The sequence below is a fragment of the Hypomesus transpacificus genome, chromosome 15 (genome assembly GCF_021917145.1).
Source record: "Hypomesus transpacificus isolate Combined female chromosome 15, fHypTra1, whole genome shotgun sequence".
NCBI classification, from domain to species: domain Eukaryota; kingdom Metazoa; phylum Chordata; class Actinopteri; order Osmeriformes; family Osmeridae; genus Hypomesus; species Hypomesus transpacificus.
In genome coordinates, this window is record NC_061074.1 from 13,947,160 (window position 1) to 13,964,398 (window position 17,239).

The 17,239-nt window shown below is 47.2% G+C and overlaps 1 protein-coding gene across 1 annotated transcript in view; it reads left to right on the forward strand.

Moving 5' to 3' along the window:
• nbeab (neurobeachin b) overlaps positions 1 to 17,239 on the forward strand; it is a 139,253-nt gene that overhangs the window by 36,637 nt on the left and 85,377 nt on the right. The window contains exons 13-29 of the mRNA XM_047035687.1: positions 1,332 to 1,500; positions 3,378 to 3,457; positions 4,786 to 4,848; positions 5,362 to 5,459; positions 5,776 to 5,868; positions 6,712 to 6,820; positions 6,923 to 7,004; positions 7,110 to 7,233; positions 7,927 to 8,119; positions 8,326 to 9,312; positions 12,105 to 12,322; positions 12,660 to 12,813; positions 13,280 to 13,460; positions 13,771 to 13,895; positions 14,147 to 14,254; positions 14,599 to 14,770; positions 16,337 to 16,766. Coding sequence (XP_046891643.1) covers positions 1,332 to 1,500; positions 3,378 to 3,457; positions 4,786 to 4,848; positions 5,362 to 5,459; positions 5,776 to 5,868; positions 6,712 to 6,820; positions 6,923 to 7,004; positions 7,110 to 7,233; positions 7,927 to 8,119; positions 8,326 to 9,312; positions 12,105 to 12,322; positions 12,660 to 12,813; positions 13,280 to 13,460; positions 13,771 to 13,895; positions 14,147 to 14,254; positions 14,599 to 14,770; positions 16,337 to 16,766 — 3,386 coding nt within the window. The remainder of the gene's footprint in view (positions 1 to 1,331; positions 1,501 to 3,377; positions 3,458 to 4,785; positions 4,849 to 5,361; positions 5,460 to 5,775; positions 5,869 to 6,711; positions 6,821 to 6,922; positions 7,005 to 7,109; positions 7,234 to 7,926; positions 8,120 to 8,325; positions 9,313 to 12,104; positions 12,323 to 12,659; positions 12,814 to 13,279; positions 13,461 to 13,770; positions 13,896 to 14,146; positions 14,255 to 14,598; positions 14,771 to 16,336; positions 16,767 to 17,239) is intronic.

Sequence of the window (17,239 nt, forward strand, 5' to 3'; positions counted from 1 at the left end):
TTTGAAAGTAAGCTAACATCCCTGTACAAAAATGAATTTCCTCATACTGTATGCATTAGAGATTTCACAGTTGCATGAGTTTATTGCCTGCTGTCACATATGGTTTCTAAACCATGAGAAGATTTTTTTTTTTTTTTCAAGTATAAGAGTGACATTTTCTTCCCCATTTTATAATGACCCGTGAAAAAGTGGATGAGTCGTATCAAAGGAGCTGGGTTTGTGTGGCGAATCCATTTTCTTCAGTGATGCTGCTGCTGAGGCCCTTCATGAATAAATAAAAGGGAGCTGTATACACAGAAGTTCTGGGCTGAGTGTGTCTCTGGAGGGCAGCCCTGACACTCCTCGGAAATGGAGCAGGGAGAGACTGAGAGAGCGAGGGAGGAGAGACGAACCGAGGAGAGAGGAAGAAGAGGGAAGGGAAAGAGCGAGAGAGAAAGGGAGAAGAGAGGAAGGAGAGTGAGGGAGAGAGTGAGGGAGGAGAAAGAGAGAAAGAGAGGAGTGGGAATGAGAGGGAGAGAGAGGAGGGAAAGAGAACGAGGGAGAAGAAGTAATGACGGGGTTAGAGAGCTTTTAGATAGTACACCACCGACGCCTCTGACTTCATTCCTCGACAGGACACTTGAATCTACATCTCATCTACATGTGTGTGTGTGTGTGTTAGGATAGAAAGCAGTGTGGACCTGGGCCTCCTGTTTAGCTGTACACAGACAGACCCTCTGACCTTGTTCCCTTCCCTCTCCTTGCTGCCTGCCCGTGTCCTACAGCATGGGTCTGATTTGAGCAGCTGGTTCTATTTCAGACACATTCTCATGGAGGTTACGTAACCGACAGTGTGATTCTCTATTATCCCCACTTAATTACTGCTGTTCATGACACTGCTCCAGTTGCTTTTGTATTTATTCTCATTCCTGTGGAATGCCAAGGTCTAAGAATGGGATAGGAATAAGGATTCTTGTCCAGTCGGTTGCTAATTACAGACGATGTGCCAATCAGTGGTGAACTGAGTGGAAGGGGGTTGTGATACGTCTGTGGAATGTAGTAGTAGTAGTAGATACTTTATTGATCTCCAAGGGGCAGGAAGTGAGGCCAAACCTGTTCTGCTGTGCACTCGTAGTATGAAGAGCCCAACTGCTCATCAATCTGCCCAGCACATTTAGTCGCTCTGGATAAGAGTGTCTGTTAAATAACTAAATGAACTAAAAGGCGTTTAAAGGATTATACTGGCCAGACATGTGAGAGAAAAACCGCTGTGCACTGGTTAATTGCAAATGGATCTGTGTGTGTGTGTGTGTGTGTGCATGTGTTTGTGTTTGAGTGTCTTCCCACTCCAGGTACAACTCTCCCTATACACGTATCTGTCTGCAGAGTTCATCGGCACATCCACCATCTACACCACCATACGCCGCGTGGGCACCGTGCTGCAGCTCATGCACACACTCAAGTACTACTACTGGGCCTGCAACCCTGCAGACTGCAGCGGAATCACTCCTAAAGGCCTTGGTGAGCATACAAACACACACTCTCACGCACAGACAGACACGCAATGCTGTTTTGTCAAGTGGTCATGTCAGGGGTCCATTGGCCTGAAACTAAATTGTAGTCTTTGCAAAAAGAAGTACTAAGTTCCAAGGAGAAGTGAGAGATTGATGAACAGAATGATTGTGTGTCTGTCTGAAGTGGAGGTTGCCCCTGAGTGCTCTGCGTTTTAAATGAGTCACCAGCACATGGAGGCTTCTGTCTGTCATCTGTTAGGACTGTGGCTGTCAGTGGAGGATACATGAAAGCAGACATGTAATATCATTATTAGAGAGTGGAACATGCAGGGGGGTTAGAGCTGTGGAACTGGCAGGAGATGACTGGCATCCCTACTCTCTAAGCTAATAGCTAATCACAGGCAGGCTGAACTGAGGTGAAGTGAAAATGACCTTCAACTGTCTTGCCCTCTTCCACTCTTTTACATTTTGACTGTTTCTGTCTTAAGGGCATTTAGAACTGTGAAGGTTGAAAGCCTGTAATACAGTTGACTAGGCTGCAGCACAAGGGCAGCTTTGGTCCTGTATGCTGTCTGGAATTGTTGTATTACACAGAACAAGAATATCCCTGTATATCCCACAAAAACGTTTTGGGCAATATTCTGTCAGTGTCATGGACGTACGTGTGTCTTAGTCACGTCAACAGGAAGGTCAAACACCATCTGATACCATGTTAAAGAGGGCCCTGCTGTCCTGATGCTCTCCTCCTCACTCTAGCCTAGTGTTCAGTGACTGAACATAAATGTTTAGATGATTACTCATGGGAATGTTCTGGGGCTGAGAGACTGCGTACAGTACAGAATCTATTTAAATATCAAGGTCCTGCAGGCAGGAGGAGGTCTTTTTTAATACTCTTAATTTGTCTGAACGGTTATTGTCTTTCTTCCTCTCAGAAGATTAATGGCTAAACAAAGACGCAGAGAGAGAGAGAGAGCCAAGGAGATAATGAAGTGTTCAATTATAGGAGCAAGGAGAAGTTTAGAAACAGAGCTGCTCCCGGTATTAGCTCTGTCTCTGGAAGATCTTCCTCTATCTCAGGGCCACTACAAATAGAGAGTGCTATCAAATTAATTACCATCATTCTCCATCTTGCTCTCACCGTCTCTGCAGGCCCTATTCCATATTGACAGTTACTTTGTCAGAATGGTGTCACCAGGAGAGGGTTTCCAATGCGAGTGCACCCTAGTTTGTGTTGTGTGCCACTTGTGAAATGCTTGACATATTTTCATTTATTGCATCGGTGAATGAACAGCTGTCAAATTGATTTAACCAAGGCTGCGACCTAGTAATGAATATTTTCTGTGCTTTTACGTATGCTCAATCCCCTCAGACAAAGTCTAACCAAATGAGCTCTGGTGTTAAGCTTCCACTAACTGCTGTGTCTTGCTGACATGACAGCTAATCAATGGACTGTGTCATAGGCCATGTTTTATCATGTGTAATTATTTGGGTAGGATATGTCTATTGAGCTGACCAGAAGTTTGTGATGGGGGGGGGGGGGGGGGGGGGGGGGGGGGGTGGCATGTTTTGTTTGAAGTTAACTTCAGAAAGATGACCCAAGTGATATTGAGCTGGCATACTGCTGGCAGCTTTAATGAGGTAGAGGCCAGAGTGATGGGCAGTTTGGCACTGTGTTTTCACCCTGGCAGCTGGGGTTGAGCATCATGGTGTGAGATTCATGCCAGTCTGTGTACGAGGACTTAAGCTAGCATCTGACTTCCTGCTTCTGTTTCTGTTTCTTTTTTATGTCATGTCCTGCATGTGTTTGTGTGTGTGTTTTGGTGTGGACATGCATGTGTCTTTGCATGAATGTATTTTTTTGTGTTTGTGTGTGTGTGTGTACAGATGGACCGCGTCCCTCTCAGAAGGAGATTGTATCTCTGCGGGCATTCATGCTCCTGTTCCTGAAGCAGCTTATCCTGAAGGTAAACCCGTCACCCTTGTCTCTCAAACTCAACCACACACTGACAACACACACTCTGAAGACACACACTCTGACAACACTTACCCTGTCTCGTGTTGCTGCACTCTAGCACTGCCAATGTGTACATGTTTACTACATGTTTTGCCTGTCAACATAATCTTCATCTTTTATCAAATTCAAGGGTTTGCATCAGGGAGTTGAGAGAGAGAGAGAGAGAGAGAGAGGGGGGGGGGGAGGGAGGGATGGAGAGAGAGAGACAGAGACAGAGACAGGAAGGCCTCCACTGTGGAAAGTGTCAGTCAACCTGGGTTCTTAGAACACCAATTATATTTCAGTTTGTTTTAGCTGCAGTCCATAACGAGTTGCCTGTGTTCTCATCAACAGTGTTTAAACTTTACATTCTAAGCTCCATAATAACATAGACAATCAGGTAGCAAACTAGAAATTAGCTTGCAATAGAAACTACAACCATTAGCTCAGGGCTCGAAATTAACGTTGTCCCGTCGTCAAGGGGATGATGAAAAAGATGTCTGGGACAGTTCAACACAGACTGTCTGGGACAGTTCAACACAGACTGTCTGGGGCAGTTCAACACAGACTAGATGTCTGGGACAGTTCAACACAGACTAGATGCCTGGGACAGTTCAACACAGACTAGATGTCTGGGACAGTTCAACACAGACTTTGGGATGACTGCGGGACGATCAACCATAACAATATCAAATGCATACACCAGTGTTTCAAGTCAACACGTTTAAACACAAGGCGGGAGAAATATATCATCACATTTAGCTGTAGCTTAAAATTCCATAAACTTTGAACAATATATTCACGTTACAAGCGCCGCTATGTGTTATGCGTTGCTCCACGGTGCACGGCCGCGCTTTGTCAAACAGTGGCCGTCCATCATGCGTGATCTAGCTAGCTACCAGCTGACATTAATTCCAACCCGCTAGCAAACTGACTTGTTGGACCTCTGTATTTTTCAAACCCTGCACACGTCCATGACCACAGTCACTGTGGACATGACAAGACCTTTAGACCATCACATCAATTCATAGGTCAAGTTCAGTTTGGGATGCCTAATTTTGCACTTTGGGACGGTACTGGGACAGTGAGGGTAAAACATTTCTTGCAAGCCCTACATTAACTGCTTCTAAAACTTGATTTTTGCAATTTACTAATTGACTCAATACTGGCTCACATGACTCTTCTGGTCGCATCAGAATGATGCCAAACTAACAAGCTTACAGTGCGATAGTGCAAATACTATTCAGATTTGTTTTCCTCAGTTTTCCTCTCTGGTAAACCTCTGACCTTTCCTTGCAGGACCGAGGAGTAAAAGAAGACGAGCTGCAAAGTATTCTCAACTACCTTCTTACAATCCATGAGGTAGGACATCATAAACTGCCTTTATAGGACAGCCCAGTCCAGCACCTATAGGACAGCCCAGTCCCAGCCCCTATAGGATAACCCAGCCTCAATGGGACAGTCCAGTCATATTTTATACTGATCAAATACTCTGCTGAGCTCAAGGTCACTCTCCCCAGCCTGGGAAGTTCCGGTCTGACAGAGTGATCTGTCGGAGCTTTTAAAGTAACAGGCTGGTTAAATAGAGGCACCATTCTCCATTGTGCTGATAGTGTAGCTGCTGCGTTGAACTGTCTTTCGTTCATGCTGCTCTGCTCTTTGTCATTTCTTTGGCCCCAAAGCCATGGCTGACAATGCCTCCAATTGTTGGTTTAAAAAAGATAAGTACAACATAAAAGTGTTCCCTCCCTCCCTGTCTCTGTTTTCTATGCCCATCATCCTCCCACTCTCCACCTCTGCCTATATTCCTCTCCCTGGCACTTCTCCCTGGGCTCTCCCGCTCCTCCCACTCTCTCTGTGTTTCCCGTCTCTCAGGATGAGAATATCCATGATGTGCTGCAGCTGCTAGTGGCCCTCATGTCGGAGCACCCGGCCTCCATGATCCCTGCCTTCGACCAGAGGAACGGCATACGGTGAGGCAGCAGGGAAGCACAAGCCGCTCTGCACACAATGAAAAAGCCAATATCACGCAATTAAAAGGTGTACGGCAGCGCTTGAAATAACGCCGTGTCCACAGCATTCATGAATAATACATTTTTACACAGTGAACATTGAGCAATAATATGAACATATTTCATATCTGAGATGGACGATCAAGAACACGCCCCATAGAAGCATCCGGTTGATGCCACAGTTATGTGAATTGTGAGGTACACAATGCAGTGGATGCATTGTGCACTGGTCACAATGCAGTGGATCATCGCTTTCTCCTGCTGTGTTTCTGTCCAGGGTCATTTACAAGCTGTTGGCTTCTAAGAGCGAAAGCATCCGCGTGCAGTCTCTCAAAGTTCTGGGCTACTTCCTCAAGCACCTGGGCCACAAGTGAGTAGTGTTTCTGTTGGTCACAGGTTATTGTCTAAATGAGGACACTTGGTCCCGGTAGTCTAAAATATGATGCATTCTGTTTCTCCAATAGAATAAGGCTATTGGAAGAGCAGGCTGGAGGATGGGTTTTCAGGCAGACAGGAGAAATGCTGCTTTAAGTAATTTACCTATCCGAAGTGTCTTAACGGCATCTAATCTCACTGGATGTATGCAAAACTGTTCTCCTTAACTGACACCTCTTCTCTACAGTGACACACTCTTTATTCCACATGTCACATTATCTCTGGGGGAATGAGGGCCATTATGTTGAGATTGACTCTCTAAAGCATGTGAACAAGTCCTGCCTACCTGAGCAGCCCTGATGCGAGCCAACTCTTATGAACTGTGGCTCAATCACAGCGCTGCCCTTTTCTCCACATTTACATATTCATGTATTTGAAAAGTAACTTCACTCGTCACCTAAGTCTCCAATTTGCCAGACTACAGAAACGACCAGCTTGCCTTGAGGCTGTGGCTCTGCGGTATCTGAGTGTTATGACAACCATGTATCCTGGAGCTGCGACGGGGATTTTGTCACTGTTACGGCCTGTCCCCGGTGCCTTACCTCCAGTTTCTCGGGGAGTCATATCTGCCAACAAGGCTGTTATTATTAGTAGCTCCAGAGGAGCAGCCCACTTTGTGACACGGTGCTGTTGGTGACACGTCTCTGCGGAGCCTAGCTCCTGCTGCCTCGGCTGCGATGGCAGGCTTGTGCTCTCTGCAGCGGTGAGGAGACTTCTAACAGGGCCACTTCAGGCTACCATCTGGGTTGTGTGTGTGTGTTTGGTGTGATTTCCACAGGAGGAAGGTGGAGATCATGCACACCCACAGTCTCTTTACGCTCCTGGGAGAGAGACTGATGCTGCACACCAACACTGTGACAGTGACTACCTACAACACGCTCTATGAGGTACGCAGGGAACAGCTCCCTTTCAACCAAGGGATCGTGGCTGACATGTCGCAGGTGTTGAGATGTCCTTTTTGAGGGGCCTGTTCTCTCTTCCTCCACCAGATTCTCACCGAGCAGGTGTGCACTCAGGTAGTTCACAAACCCCATCCCGACCCTGACTCCACAGTGAAGATTCAGAACCCAAGTAAGTCTGTTGTCTCCCAACTCGTCAGGGGTGTCACCGTTGTTCCTCTGTCGTGTCGTGGGTATTGATCTATGGATCTCGGTGTGTGTGTGTGTGCGTCATCAGTGATTCTGAAGGTGGTAGCCACCCTGCTGAAGAGCTCCCTGCCCAGCACAGAGCTGATGGAGGTTCGCCGTCTCTTCCTGTCTGACATGATCAAACTTTTCAGCAGCAGCCGTGAGAACAGACGGTGAGGAGACGTCGCCCTGCCTTCCGCCCCCCCCACTCCCCCTCCCCCCCCCCCCCCCCCCCCCCCCCCCCCCCCGACACCCACACATCAATTAGATAGCTGATGAATGCATCAGAGAAGAGTGAATAAGAGTCATTGTTCTCCCTTGTTGTCTCCTGTTAAATGAGCTCCACTTCTTCCTAAATCATCCTTAGGTACGTGACACCCCGCTAGAGCAGATGTTTATAAGACACGGTCATGACCACACTACACGCACACACAGACACACACTGACGCATGCACAGACACTCAATAATTTAAAGCAGAGTCTAGACTGGGCTGTGCAGTGACAGAACAGTTTGCTTTTTGTCTCGGCGAACTGTCAATAAATGGGCCAAAGCTTATAGTCTAACCACTGCTGTTCTGACACCAAATCAAGTAGGTTATTCTCATGAGATTTGGGCCTAAAACTGGATATAGACAGTGAAATTCCAGAAGTTCGAATCAGATGTGGGCTGTATGATAGTCAGAAGAGGACAATAGAGTTGATCGGAAAGACCGACCTTTGCTGTAAGTGAATGTTTTGTGCTGTGCTTATGGCGTGCTGTGTGTGGATGTTGCTGTGGTGTTCATGGTGTGCTGTGTGTGGATGCTGCTGTGGTGTTCATGGTGTGCTGTGTGTGGATGCTGCTGTGCTGGCTGTGGTGTACCTAGGTGTCTGCTGCAGTGCTCTGTGTGGCAGGACTGGATGTTCTCGCTGGGCTACATCAACCCCAAGAACCCTGAGGAACAGAAGATTGCCGAGATGGTCTACAATATCTTCCGTATCCTGCTTTACCATGCTATTAAGTATGAGTGGGGGGGTTGGCGGGTGTGGGTGGACACACTCTCCATCGCCCACTCCAAGGTAATCACCCCCAATCACTGCTGTGTGAATGGATGTAGAGTAAACACTGCCCTCTGCTGTTGAGGAGGGAAACAGTAATGACTGTTAAAAACTCCGGTTTTCATACTCTCATTTTCACAGTGGGCCACACAACCATGCTAATAACCCTAATAAATAATATAGTGACGTAAGGAAACATGGTGCACCAATGGAATATATCTTTACAGGTGACGTATGAGGCCCATAAGGAGTACCTGGCCAAGATGTATGAGGAGTACCAGAGACTGGAGGAGGAGAACATCAAGAAGGGGAGGAAGGGCTTGGTGAGCACCATCTGTGGCCTGTCTGCCCAGGCGGCAGCCATCACAGGTGCCATCCAGATCCCTGAAATGGACAACCACTCCCAGACTCAGACGCCAGAGAGCGAGGCGGACGACCCCGAGGCCGACTCCCGTAACCTGCTGGCGGAGGGCAAGGGGCCCGAGGGGGCTCTGGGCGTGGCCGGGAGGACCGTGGCTGGGGTCAGGGTGGAGGTGCATGACCTGCTGGTGGACATCAAGGCAGAGAAGGTGGAGGCCGAGGAGGTGAAGCTGGACGACGTGGACCTGTCTCTGGAGGTGCTGGGGATGCCGGAGAACGGAGCCCTGATGGAGGTGGACTCTCTGCTGGATAACGTCTACTGCGCCGCTGTGGAGAAGCTCACCAGCAACGTCAGCAGTGTCCTGGTTCCCAAGGATGGCGTGCAGGACGAGAACACGGGACCCCTCATCACTCTGGCAGATGACAGAGACAGCATCCCCAGTAACATCTTCCTGTTCGGAAAGATGCCGGGTGACGCAGAGAACAGCTTGCTTCCTGACCAGGACTCTGCCCAGCCCCTGGGTCTGCCCAGCCCGCCAGCAGTGCCGAAGCCCCCGGTCCAGACCAATGATGACCTGGACCTGCTGGCTCACATGACCGCTGGTTCTGAGCCGGGGGGCAGCGCTGGCATCCTGGACGAGGCAGAGTTTAAGCTCCCTCCCACCCTGAGTGACATCAGCTCCATGGCTGAGGTAGGAGGCAGCACTGCCTTTAAGGTAGCTTGTGAAGCTGACCCCTCAACCGTGAAGACGTGCAGCTCAGTAGACGCTGCCAGCACCACCTCTGACACTGAGAGGTCAGATGATGGGAAGGACAAGGAAATCAGGAAAATTCAGACCACAACCACTACCCAGGTCAGTAGGTTATGTATCCCGGGATTTTACTCCCCAAATATTAATGGACGTTTTCAAGTTCTGGTGTGAAAGGGCCTGATCGCTTTTAGTCACTGATCAGTAGTATGGTCTGTTGACCATCTGAGAGGTCTCCAAGGTAGAACATTACAAATCCAGAAATTATGGATGGTTTAAAGATATAGAACTTTGAATAGTGAAGAACCCTTTCTCTGGGGAGGTCACCAAGGTAACAGTTAGGCCCAGCAGAGGAAGAGAGGAGGCGGGAAAGAAAGAGGAAAAGTTGGCTGGGTACCCAAACACATATGTAACCCAGGATCAGTTGTCCATGAATGAACAGATCTATAGTAAGTACCACCCACAGGCTCCCTCTCCTTCTCAGATCTGTTTGTAATGGGACTGGCTGGACTGGCGCTACCCAGGCAGGGCCCCAGGAAGAGATGGGAGGCAGGGCTGGATTACTGGGCCTGGCAACAGGAGGCCACAGCTAGGCTGGGGGAGGCTTATTGTGTGAAGATCACTGGGGATCTGCCTGCTCGCTGTCCTAGCTGTGTGTGGTGCTCTTTTGGAAGGGTTCCTGTGTTTTCCCTCACCCACGCATCGAGGGCGAGTGGGAGGCAGACTTACTTTCGACTCTGGTTTTTGCGGTTGCATCATTTCTCATGTTCAATTCATAGGCTTATGCTCTCAACCTGATTTCACAGTGCTATGATATGCACTTTTGGGGGGGCGGATTTACCAGCTGTACACATGCTCTGTCCCTAAGAACAGTGGTTTTTAACCCTGTGTGTTTTTAGATGTTTCCTTGCTCCAACACACCTGATTCAAATGAATGGTCATCTGATCATGGCTTCTGCAGAGCTCCAAAACGGCCCATTCATTTGAGTTGGATGTGTTGGAGCAAAGAAACATCTAAAACATACAGGACATTGGGCCCTGAGGAACAGGGCCGAAAACCACAGCCTTAGAGTATAGAACACATACAGTGCCCTCCAAAAGTATTGGAACAGTGAGGCGAATTCCTTTATTTTTGCTGTAGACTGAAAACATTTGGGCTTGACATCAAATAATGAACGTGAGACCAGAGATCAACGTTTCAGCTTTTATTTCCAGGTATTTACATCAGGATCTGATGCACAACTAAGAAAATATCACATTTTGTTTGAATCCACCCATTTGTCATGTGAGCAAAAGTATTGGAACAGATATACTTAAAACATATTTAAGTGAATAAGACTTAATATTTAGTTGCAAATCCTTTGCTTTCAATAACTGCAGCAAGTCTGTGACCCATTGACGTCACCAAACTTTTGCATTCTTCCTTTTTGATGCTTTCCCAGGCTTTCACTGCAGCCTCTTTCAGTTGTTGTTTGTTTTGTGGGGTTCCTCCCTTCAGTCTCCTCTTAAGCAGGTAAAATGCATGCTCTATAGGGTTTAAGTCTGGAGATTGACTTGGCCAGTCTAATACCTTCCATTTCTTGCCCCTGATGAACTCCTTTGTTGTTTTGGCAGTGTGTTTTGGGTCGTTATCTTGCTGCATGATGAAGGCTCTGCCAATCAGTTTGGTTGCATCTTTCCTTAAATTGGCAGACAAAATGTTTCTGTAGACTTCCGAGTTCATTTTGCTGCTGCCATCATGTGTTACATCCTCAATGAAGATTAATGAGCCCGTCCTAGAAGAAGCCATGCAAGCCCAAGCCATGACATTACCTCCACCGTGTTTCACAGATGAGCTTGTGTGTTTGGGATCATGAGCAGTTCCTTTCTTTCTCCAAACTTTAGCCTTTCCATCACTTTGGTAAAAGTTAATCTTTGTCTCATCAGTCCATCAAACTTTGTCCCAGAATTTTTGAGGTTCATCTCTGTACTTTTTGGCAAATTCCAGCCTGGCCTTCCTATTCTTCTTGCTAATGAGTGGTTTGCATCTTCTGGTGTAGCCCTTGTACTTTTGTTCATGAAGTCTTCTGCGAACAGTAGATAGTGATACCTTCACTCCTGCCATCTGGAGGTTGTTGCTGATCTCACTAACAGTTGTTTTAGGGTCTTTCTTTACAGCTCTCACAATGTTTCTGTCATCAACTGCTGATGTTTTCCTTGGTCTACCTGTTCGACGTCTGTTACTTAGTACACCAGTAGTTTTCTTCTTCTTCAGGACATTCCAAATGGTTGTACTGGCTATGGCCAATGTTTCTGCAATGGCTCTGATTGATTTTCCATCTTCTCTAAGACTCACAATTGCTTGTTTTTCACCCAAAGACAGCGCTCCGGTTTTCATGTTGTTTTCACCTCTGAATACAGTCTGCATAGACAAAACCTATCTTACCCAATCTGAACCTGAGTGTAGACATTCAGTGGTATTTATTGATTGAATAATGTATGTAATAGGACACACCTGGGCAACAAAACACACCTGTCAGTCATATGTTCCAATACTTTTGCTCACGTGACAAATGGGTGGGTTCGAACAAAAAGGTGATATTTTCTAATTTGTGCATCAGATCCTGATGTAAATACCTGGAAATAAAAGCTGAAACGTTGATCTCTGGTTTCACATTCATCGTTTGATGTCAAGCCCAAATGTTTTCAGTCTACAGCAAAAATAAAGGAATTGGCCTCACTGTTCCAATACTTTTGGAGGGCACTGTATAAAATGAAGATTAATCTCAAAACCCCACAGCACTGTATTAACTGATGCTGGGATCAATACAGTATATATGTGTGTAGTGGTGAGAGATGATCACTATATTGTGTTTGTGTGTGTGTGTGTGTTTGCATGCTGCGGTTGTCTCCCCTAGTCCCTGCATGGGCGCAGTGCCAGCCAGCTTGAGAGGGACCTACGTGTGGACCTGGGCTTCCGGGGCATGCCCATGACGGAGGAGCAGCGGCGGCAGTTCAGCCCCGGCCCGAGGACCACCATGTTCCGCATCCCAGAGTTCAAATGGTCGCCCATGCACCAGAGGCTGCTGACCGACCTCCTGTTTGCCCTGGAGGCCGACGTCCACGTCTGGAGAAGGTGGGGCCGTAGGAAGAGGAACCTTGTAGTTTGACTGACAGTTGGCACTCGTATACACTGATGTACACTGAGTAGATTTAAATAGGGGGTTTAGACAGCATCGTTCGGAAGAGATTTGACCTTTTTCTAAGCCCACACTGTGTTCGGCCTGCACAGTTGTGTCACTAGAGGTCATTCATGCTAATCCTACCTTCATGCCGACTCACTGTAGAGCAAGTTACAGCTTATTGAGGATATTTGCCATGTGCTGTTACTTCTGACCCATGGTTGATATGCCATGAAATGTGACTGCATGATCAAATGAATATTAATCATATTTTGGATTGCTCCCCTGTAGCCACTCCACCAAATCCGTCATGGACTTTGTCAACAGCAACGAGAATATCATTTTCGTCCACAACACCATACACCTCATCTCACAAATGGTGGATAACATCATTATCGCTTGTGGAGGGATCCTGCCTTTACTGTCCGCAGCCACCTCTCCCACTGTAAGCTGTCTCCCAGTCTGTTGTGTAATACTGACACCTACTGGTCACATGGTAAAACTGCATGCCCAATGCTGTTTATGTGTATAAACTTTATTTGATCTACTTAATTCTGGCATATTTTAGAAAACTACTTTGTTAGAGAACCTCAGAGTGTAAGCATATTTGTGTTCATTTGTTCCATTTATTTCCTCCTGTATGCCCAGAGTACGAAGCTGAGTATTTTTGTTCCGAGGTTCCTTTTCTCTCTACACTCTCATGTCCTTGTTATATTGAAGCCGTAATGATACATTAGATCCAAACAGATTCCCACCCTGTGCGTCATTTCAGTCTCTGAGGACTCTTTTAAAATGCAAATGGTATTGCATCCCTTCAAGTTCACCCCAAAAAAGTGAGTTAAATTGGGATACCTAATGCAGGGCACATCAATTGACAGTGTGTGTGTGTGTGTGTGTGTGTCTGTGTCCAGACGGAGCTGGAGAACATTGAGGCGACCCAGGGCATGTCGTCAGAGACGGCCGTCTCCTTCCTCTCCCGTCTCATGGCTATGGTGGACGTGCTGGTGTTCGCCAGCTCCCTCAACTTCAGCGAGATCGAGGCAGAGAAGAACATGTCTTCCGGAGGACTGATGAGGCAGTGCCTCCGACTGGGTAAGTGTATGTGTGTGATGGATAAACCACAGATATTACCTGTCACGAAAGATGAATAATGAAATCTCAAAACGCTGGGGCACCACCATCGTATGACAGCTTCAGTAATTCCAGTAATCTATGAAATCCCCTTATTTTCTCCAAGGCAGCTAATTCATTTAAGTCCAGCACTCTTGGATGGTGAAGGTTCTGCGATAAATCACTTGTCTGATGGATGATGCGTGTCATGACTGTCTTCACTGGACAGGAATGACAGAACTGAAGATTTGTCAGACATGCGTGAGATGTTGAGTGTCTCTGTGTGTTCCAGTGTGCTGTGTGGCCGTGAAGAACTGCCTGGACTGCAGGCAGAGACAGAGGGACAGAGGAGCCAAGTCCTTCATGCCCAACAGTAAGACCCAGGAGAATATGCTCGGGGCAGTCACTGTGAGCAAGGTATGTCCTTATGCCCCCCCCCCCCCCCACACACACACACACACACACACACACATACACTCAAAAGACCCTGTGTCCTGTAATGCCTTGTGTCTGTCTCTGAGAATCTACTGTTAAGTTTGTCTGTCATATTCCTTTTCACTCTGGATTCCAACCCACCTTGTGTGTCTGTGCACACGTGTTACATAGGAGCCCAGAATGTGGATGGAAAATCAGTGTCTGACAAGGGTTTCTGTCTTTTTGCTGTAGAGACACATAAACCAATATCCCAACTAACCTTTTCTCCCACCAAGGACCCAGACAGGCTTCTGCAGGATGTCGATATCAACCGTCTACGTGCAGTGGTGTTCCGAGATGTGGTAAGTGTGTGTGTGTGTGTGTGTGTGTTACCCTGTATAAGGATCTTACAAGGACATCCCTGCAGGTAGAGTTAATACACATTTGGCCGACCAAACTATAGGCGGAACAAGAGAGCCTTCAAGCATGGAAGGTGCCCTTGTTCCCTCAAGCAGCACCCTTACTGTGAGTCTGCAGAGGAGTGCAGAGCTGAGGACTCACTAGGAGACTGTCATTTGGCACTGTAAAGGTCATACTGAGTGATGACAGTACTAGGTCTGAGCCTGCAGGGTCTGTGTTGGTGGAGATGCGGTGGCAGATATGACCCTGCTGCGATGGTGATCATTTCCTTTGTCTCCCCGGCTAGGAGGACAGTAAACAGGCTCAGTTCCTGGCTCTGGCCGTGGTCTACTTTATCTCTGTCCTCATGGTTTCCAAGTACCGGGACATCCTGGAGCCACAACGTGAGATTGGCATATCCACCAGCCTATCAGGACGCAGTGTACATAGACAGGAGATCAACTCGCCAACCAACACAGGTGGGCAGGGCCGTGTCTGACTACACATTCTCTTCCTCTGCTTCCACTTTTCTGTCCCTGCTCTGCGGCGGAACACGGCCTGCAGCGACAGCACAGGGGTTTCCTGTCTCAGAGAAGCTGCTCGGCGCTCCACTGAGATCCAATCATTTATTCATGTGTTCTAATAATTGCACTGCACTGAATTAAGAGTAGACGTCAGGGTAGGAGGACTGTTGTGAATGTGGTAGATGAATCACCGACCTTTGTGATATTAAAATAAATATATATTCTTCAAGTCACAAATGATACAGTGCATTAAGCTAGATGTGTTATACAAAGGGATTGTTAGCATATAGGCTTCATTAGGGGGAACTAAATCAGAGGAGTGTGATAAAAAAAGAATGAATAAAGCATGCTAAAATGTAGGGGTCGGATGACAAAACAAAGGATGGGGGAGAACAGTAGGAGGTGCTACAGGTGTAGAAGAGAGAGTGGTTAGGAGGAGCGGAAGGGGGGAGGGAGAGCGATAGGCATGGTTGGGATGAGAGGAGAGGGGGAGGGAACTGCAGCATCCTGGCCCAGAGCAGTAGAGTTTCAGGCAGGCCTGCTATTTCCAGCTCCATCTGTCAGTGGCCATTAAGCAAGCAATCCACCAGAGGAGAATGGGATCATAGAGGCTGCTGTGAAGAAGGGAGAGCAAAGGAGCGGAGAGGCACGCTGTGACACTCTCATAAATTTCTCCAGAAAGGGGAATTTTCCAGACAGCATGTGCCAGACAATGGTCTGCAATGAACCAGGAAGCCTTCTCAAGCTAAATCAGGCTGACCTCGTTAGGGGCAAGGGATGAATATTAATGGGCTAGGCATCTGGAAAACAACTGGGTCAGACCGGGCGAGAGTAGGACAAAAGGGAGGCTGAGAGGACACATCTATATCTGAACTCAGCAGGGTTTAGGCCCCGTAGCAGGGCTGGTATAGCTGGTCCTCTGAGACCAGTAGCAGGGCTGGTATAGCTGGTCCTCTGAGACCAGTAGCAGGGCTGGTATAGCTGGTCCTCTCAGCACAATGTGACACTGTGTCTGAAGATAAAGGTTTCATAACTTGCTTTGCCAGTCCCTCATTGCACTCATTCTGTATCTCAAAAGAGAATGCGATATGTAGTAAAATTGAAATAAAATTCCATATCCTCAAGGTTGGTGTCACCATCTGAGCAGATTCTGGATGTATCTGACAGGAAGTGTTACTTTGAAGAGAATTTCAGCTTTAAAGTGAATGATAGTGACATGAATTAGGGATTTCATAGCTAATCTCAACAGTTGATCTGTTCCTTTTCTCTAAAGATGTCAAAACATGAGCTGGCACAGGTCTTTGTTCAAAGTCGAAGAACATTACTTAGTTGAAAATCCAATTATAGTACAAGTTATTTAGTGTGACTGATACAAATTCAAAATCAAATTTCCCCGTCTTGGCAAGTACTGTGTACTTGATTCGACTTGAGACAACACAATTATTCTGTTGGATCAATAGATTATAAACACAGTATTTTTATATACATGATATGCATGTGCCCTGTGTTTTTGTTGAGCAGAGAACCCCATGGCCTTCTCAAACAGTAAGGACAGCCCCACACCTGCGGAGGACCTTCACCTTGGGGTCTCCTTGCCTCACACAGACTCCGGCATCGGGGACGAGCATGTCGCCAGATTGCTGAACGGGGCTGACATGGAGTCCAGCTGGGGCGCGGGGGGGCCAGAGGCCAGGGCCGAGCTGCTGTGCACCCTCTCCTCGGGGGTGAAGGAATCCCTGTCTGAGACCTCCAGCGTGGAGGTGCTTAAACCGGCCTCCTCCATCTCCAGCATCAGCCACACCAACAAAGGCATCAATGTGAAGGAGATCCTGAAGAGCCTTGTGGCAGCTCCTGTGGAGGCTCTGGAGGCAGGGCCTGAGCCCCAGCCCTACTCAGACCCTGCTGTCAAGAGGGACGCTCAGGCCCTGCTGCAGTTCCACTCTTTTGACAGGTGAGTAGGAAACTGTTTCTGAATAGCTCACTGTTGCTTGGACACAACGTTCCTTCAACACCGTCATCCGGTGAACTAGGATGTTGTTATTGTTGTTACCAGTGTTATTGTATTCAATATTTAGCAGTAGTTCCATAACAAAAACAAAGGGATTTGTTCATAAAGTAGACTACATAAACATGCTGCAGAGTACAGACAGTTCTTTGTGTCTGATTGTATATTCTGAAAAGATATCTAATCATTGTTTGGATAACTGTGGATACTTTTCTATTGAGAAAGGATAAGCATTGTCAGTCAAGCTGCCCTATCATTCTGTTTGAAGTCCACTAAGTCTGGTTGGCAGTATGGAGCAACAATAATGTTTGTTTTAGTAAATCAGAAAAAATCGGAAAATGCAGTTGATTCTGTATTCCTGGTTACATGCACTGGATTTGTTCTCCATGCCCAGTAGGTTTTTCTTCAAACTCTCTCCT